General features: G+C 44.6%; 1 protein-coding gene across 5 annotated transcripts in view; it reads right to left on the bottom strand.

The window, feature by feature from the left end:
• The window catches only part of Farp1 (FERM, ARH/RhoGEF and pleckstrin domain protein 1), a 241,672-nt gene that overhangs the window by 63,767 nt on the left and 171,905 nt on the right, over window positions 1-6,000 (bottom strand). For all 5 annotated transcript variants that reach the window (XM_031362792.1, XM_031362791.1, XM_031362796.1 and 2 more), the window contains exon 4: window positions 1,884-1,926. In XM_031362792.1, coding sequence (XP_031218652.1) covers window positions 1,884-1,926 — 43 coding nt within the window. The remainder of the gene's footprint in view (window positions 1-1,883; window positions 1,927-6,000) is intronic.

The raw sequence follows: 6,000 nt of genomic DNA, 5'->3' as shown, positions 1-6,000 counted from the left end.
ACGGGGGCCGCTCTCAGCAGTGTGTCCACCACCCCACCCCCAATCACCTGTACTGGGCAGACACGGGGGCCGCTCTCAGTAGTGTGTCCCCCGGCTCCCTTACCATGTCCCGGAAACATTATTTAGTGTGAGTCGTTGTTTAGTTTAAAAGACTGGAGGTCAGCATCAAATGTAATTGTAGAAGGGCCTCACAGGTACCTTGCTGCATGTTTTTTACATCCACAGCAATCGATAGGAGTGGCTTAGGGGTGTTTCTTAATCAGAGAAAAGTGAGCCAGGACCTGTGGTGCGCTTCAGGTGCAACCGAAGCCTGAAGCTCTGGTCTCGTCGACTCGAATCTGGGCCATTTGGGACAACTTTTAAGAACACAGCTTATCTCAAAGCAGAGAAAATGATAAGCTGATGCTCAGGGACCAGGAGACTGAGAACAAAAGACAAGCTTCCTCTTTCCCATTGTTCTCATGGGACCCTTAAGCTCGTCTTTCTAATATGCAGGCTGGATTCATATTAGAGCTCTGCTTGCTTATCAGATACATACAACACACATATACACTCATACATACACCTACACCATGCTCCCCCCACCACACACACACATACATACCACATATACACACTCACAGACACATACCACACACATATCATGCCCCCCACATCACATAGAAACATACATAGCATACATGCATACCACACACATACACGTACTCACAGACACATACATACCATACACACACACTCACAGACACATACATACCATACACACACACTCACAGACACATACATACCATACACACACTCACAGACACATATATACCATACACACACACTCACAGACACATACATACCATACACACACACTCACAGACACATACATACCATACACACACACTCACAGACACATACATACCATACACACACACTCACAGACACATACATACCATACACACACACTCACAGACACATACATACCATACACACACACTCACAGACACATACATACCATACACACACACTCACAGACACATACATACCATACACACACACTCACAGACACATACAGACCACACACATACCATGCCTCCCCACATCACACAGAAACATACATACCATACATGCATACCACACACATACACTCAGAGACACATACATACTATACACACACACTCAGAGACACATACATACCATACACACACACTCACAGACACATACATACCATACACATACACTCACAGACACATACATACCATACCTACATTAACACACACATACCATGCCCCCCACCACACACATAGAAACATACATACCATACATACATACTGCAAATACACACCCAGAGACACATACATACCATATATACATTCCACATACACACTCACACAGACCCATACAAGCACAGACACACAGGCACAGACACGCACACATGTACACGCCCACACAGTCACACACTAAACACACACAATCTCACACTTGCAGACAATGCTAGCATTCTGATTTCACAGGCTCTGAAAAGGAAGATTAGAAAACCTCAAAGTCTATTTCTAGAATAGAAGACTCCACCCTTCCCCTGAGCACAGAGCAGTTTAAACAACATAGAAGAGACAAGCTCAATTATTCTGGGGGCTTAATAGCAGGCATTAGTCATTAATCAAGATGATATTTGATTTCCAAGCGAGGTTTTGTTACCAAAGGATTATGTATGAAAATGGCGGAAGTTGCCTATTTTAACAGTGTGTGGATTAGTGGGTGCTGACAAGCTGTCACCAGGGAACAAGGAATCTGTGTCTCTAGGGATTCACGTCACAGACAAAAAGCCACCTCCACATGGGAATCACCTGGTCTTATAACTGCTGTCACCAGGGAGCATGAAGGATAGATACACTTACTTCGAATCTGCTTCACAATGGGCTTCAGGAGATCCAGCCACACCTAAGGAGGAAAAAAGCAAGTGGAGACAGAACGTCAGCGAGAATGGGCAAGGGTCTTGGGACCATTTCAAGCTACTGAAAAGAAAGTATATTTGAGAATTTGAGGTCGTGAGCATTTTTTTCTTCTAGAATGCCACACACATCCCACAGTGCCACCTCCTTTAAGATCTTTTCTTTTATTATTTTCTATGTACAGGCATTTTACCTGCATATTTGTCTGGGTACCACATGTGTGCAGTGCTCCTAAAAGCCATAAGAGGGTGATGGATCCCCTAGGAATGATGTGTTAGGTGAGTGTGACCATCACGTGCATGCTGGGTACTGAGCCCAGGTCCTCTGGAAGAGGACCACAGCTCCAGGCTCTGCTAACTCCTTTTATAGAATGTTCTAGTGCACATTCTGCAGATACTATGCCTGAACCTGACCATTAAAACCTTTTTAAGGGGCTGGAGATGGCTCAGTGAATAAGAACACTGATCTTTTGGAGGATCTGGGTTCAACCCCCAACACCTACAAGGCTACTCACAACTGTCACTAACTCCAATTCCAGGGGATCTGACACCCTCTTCTGGCCTCTGTGTGTGTTTCATGGATGCGGTACTCTCGTACATGTAGGCAAAACACTTACATACATATAACATATGTTAAACACCCTTTCTTAAGTACAGGTTGGATAACGGGGATGGATGAGCCCTCAACGGTAGAATGCACGCTGAGGGCAATGGGAAAACTTTAAATCGTAAGAAATGTCAGCATTGCTGAGATGAGTCAGAAGCTAAGAGCTCCAGCAGACCAAGGTTTATTTCGCAGTGCCATGTCAGGTAGCTAACAACCATCTTTAACTCCAGTTCCAGGGAATCTGATGTGCCGGCCTCCATGAGCACCTGCACTCATGTGCACATGCCTACACGCAGACACACACCTACATGTGTAAAAGCAATAAAATTAAACATTTTTTAAAATAAAAAATTTTTAATCTTAATTATGCTTTTATCATAATTACCTATTCTGAAGATATTAATGAATGAGCAGCTAGTTAATGATCACATTAGTGGCCAAATGAAATATGCATGATATATATCTATATATTTCTGTATATCTCCATATATGGTTACCTATACACAAATAGAAAATCCTTGAGGGGCAAGAGAGGAGAGAAAAGTGTTTATAGAGTATCATACATCACAGGCTATCTACTATCACACATGCTATCAATATACATACATGCTATCATACCTCACAGGCTACCTAAAGCAAACAAACCAGGGGGACTCCTGGGATGCTGGAGAGAAACTCGAGCCTCTATCCCAGATGCCCAGCTAGAGCTGAACTGGGTTCACTCACCCCCAAGTCCTAGCTCCCTGCCCGATGCTCGAATCAGAGAAAGAACAGCTGGTCTTATTAGTAAAACACAGGTTAAGCACACAGTCTGTGCGCTCTTTTTACAAACTGTCCCTGAACTGCTGGTCAGTACATAGGATGGAACCAAGGTTAAAATCCTCGTGTTGAAAGGAAAAGTAAGAGACAGATGCTGCCTGTAGAAATGATGTCGAGAATGACAGGTCTTCACACAGAGAAAATTTCAAATGCAAAGAAGAAAATGCTGACAGTGGGGAATGATTTGTGCTGGAAATGTAAATCACAACAAGGAAATACCACCTTGAGCACTGAACATGCTATATGTGGTGTGTGTGTGTGTGTGTGTGTGTGTGTGTGTGCCTGCCTGTGTGTCTGTGTTTGTGTGTGTGTGTGTGTATGTGTGCCTGCCTGTGTGTCTGTGCTTGTGTGTGTGTGTGTGTGTATGTGTGCCTGCCTGTGTGTCTGTGTTTGTGTGTGTGTGTGTATGTGTGCCTGCCTGTGTGTCTGTGTTTGTGTGTGTGTGTGTGCCTGCCTGTGTGTCTGTGCTTGTGTGTGTGTGTGTGTATATGTGTGCCTGCCTGTGTGTCTGTGTTTGTGTGTGTGTGTGTGTGTGTGTGTGTGTATGTGTGCCTGCCTGTGTGTCTGTGCTTGTGTGTGTGCCTGTGCATGGCATGTGTTTGTGTTTATGTGTGTACATGTGTGTGTGCCTGTGTGTGTGCATGTGTATATGTGCCTGCTTGTGTGTCTGTGCTTGTGTGTGTGTGTGTGTGTGTGCATGTGTGTGTGTCTGTGTGTGGTGTATGGTGTGTGTGTTGTCACTGAAAATGGCCAGGCCACACCTCTTATTTATAGGTGATGTGTTGGCACAGCTGTGCTGCAGGTGCTGTAGGTGCTGCAGCAGATATCTGAAGGTGTCCCTTCGCATCTTCCTTCATCTGGTCACCTGTGTCTATAAACATGTATTTGTTCATAAAGAATGCTAACCTTAACATTTTTATGACAGTGATAAAATTTTTACAACAGCCTAAATAAAGCAAGTAAATAAAGTAATGGAATTCTACAGGATGTGTTTCTGGGCAGGATTAGCAATGATGCTCTTCACTGAGTGAGTCTGAGACAGTCTCACCCTGTAGACCTGGCCAGCATGGACTGACCATGTTAGCTAGCCTCTGCTGGCCAGAGGAATAGAACAATTCAGTTATCGAAGCGGCGAAGCCATTATAAACGAGGAGGTTTGCTTCCTGCTGCATCAAGTAGGCAGTGTCTCTGCCTCCTTTTCTAAAAACCAGTGGGACTTATTGATAAGCTGGATATGAGTGCTAAAGGGACATACACATGCACACGTATGCACACATACGTGTACACACACACACACACAAACCTGTGCGTGCGGAGACCAACATCAGTTGTCTTCCTTTAAATTGTGCTCCACTTTTTTTTTTTGAGACAGTTTCTCTCACAAAAGGATTCTGGAGCTGGCCAGTTTGCCTAGCTGACTGTCTCAATGAATTTGGGGAATCTGCCTGTTCCCCCACCCCCCGGCCCCCTTCCCTCCACCTAGCCCCTCTTCAGTGCTAGAGTTACTGTCGTGCTCAGCCGCTCCTTGCTCCCCATAGGTGCAGGGGATCTAAATTTAGGTCTTCATGCTAGTATGACTGAGCCATCTCCAATCCAGAAAAGCCTCCAGGACATATTGGGGGTAACAATATCTGGCTCAACCAGCCAGGCTAGAAAAGCCCATGATTCTGCAGGCCTCCAGCCAGTCACGAGGAGGCAGGCTTTAGAAGCATCACACCTAACTAGTGGGATCCCACTTCAACTATCCCAGAGTTGAAGACTGAGGGTCCAGATGGTCTCCCAGTAACTGCATCCCAGAACAAGCTCAAGAGAGTACACGAGAAGACAAAGGCAGAGAGTATCACACGGCCAAGTTCACACTACCCAGCATTCAACTGTCAACCAAAGTCGCCAGGTACAGAATCAGAAACAGGAGGCCTACAGGGAAAATAAAAACTCAACCCAAACTAGCCCGGGACTCAGAGGTGACAGAGGCAGCAGAGAAAAAAAATGACCACAATTTCTAGACATGTATCCATTTGGAACACTGAGATGGAGAGGCGTGAGAGGACCGCTGAACTCTCAGAGGGAAAACATATTGTGTGAGGCTAAACAAACAAGCACACCACGTGGAAGGACAAACGCTAGGCCAGATGGGAATCCAGAAGGAAAGCATCCCACAGCTGCCCCATGTTTAACATGGCAGGCAGGGGTTGTTACAGGCTTTTCTGTCTACAACCACCACCTTTAAACACAGAAGTGATCATGCTACCGTTATGTGGTGACGTCTGGGCCACCAGCTTTCTCAGCTCACTGTCAACTCAGGAACACTCTCGTATGTGCAGTCCGTCTCCGCCGGAAATGCTGCTAGGATGTGTTTACATCCTTTTTGTTTGCATATAAACTTGTTACCAAAATGGCTCATGTCCTGGGCCATGAGCCAACTATTTTATAAAGTGTTGTGTTATACAAACTACATTCCTCGGCCATTATGAAATTAATTTAAAAACTTAACAAATCAAAAACAAGGGAAACCTCTGTATGTTCACAATGAACTAACTTCTAGAAAGAAAAATCAAAGAGAAATTTGAAATTATTTTTGAAGTGAATAAGAAATGTCCACATAACAAGTCAAAAGTTATGGCATGACATATAAAAG

The sequence above is a fragment of the Mastomys coucha genome, unplaced genomic scaffold, assembly GCF_008632895.1.
Source record: "Mastomys coucha isolate ucsf_1 unplaced genomic scaffold, UCSF_Mcou_1 pScaffold9, whole genome shotgun sequence".
Classification (NCBI taxonomy): domain Eukaryota; kingdom Metazoa; phylum Chordata; class Mammalia; order Rodentia; family Muridae; genus Mastomys; species Mastomys coucha.
This window is presented reverse-complemented; position numbering and strand designations above follow the sequence as displayed.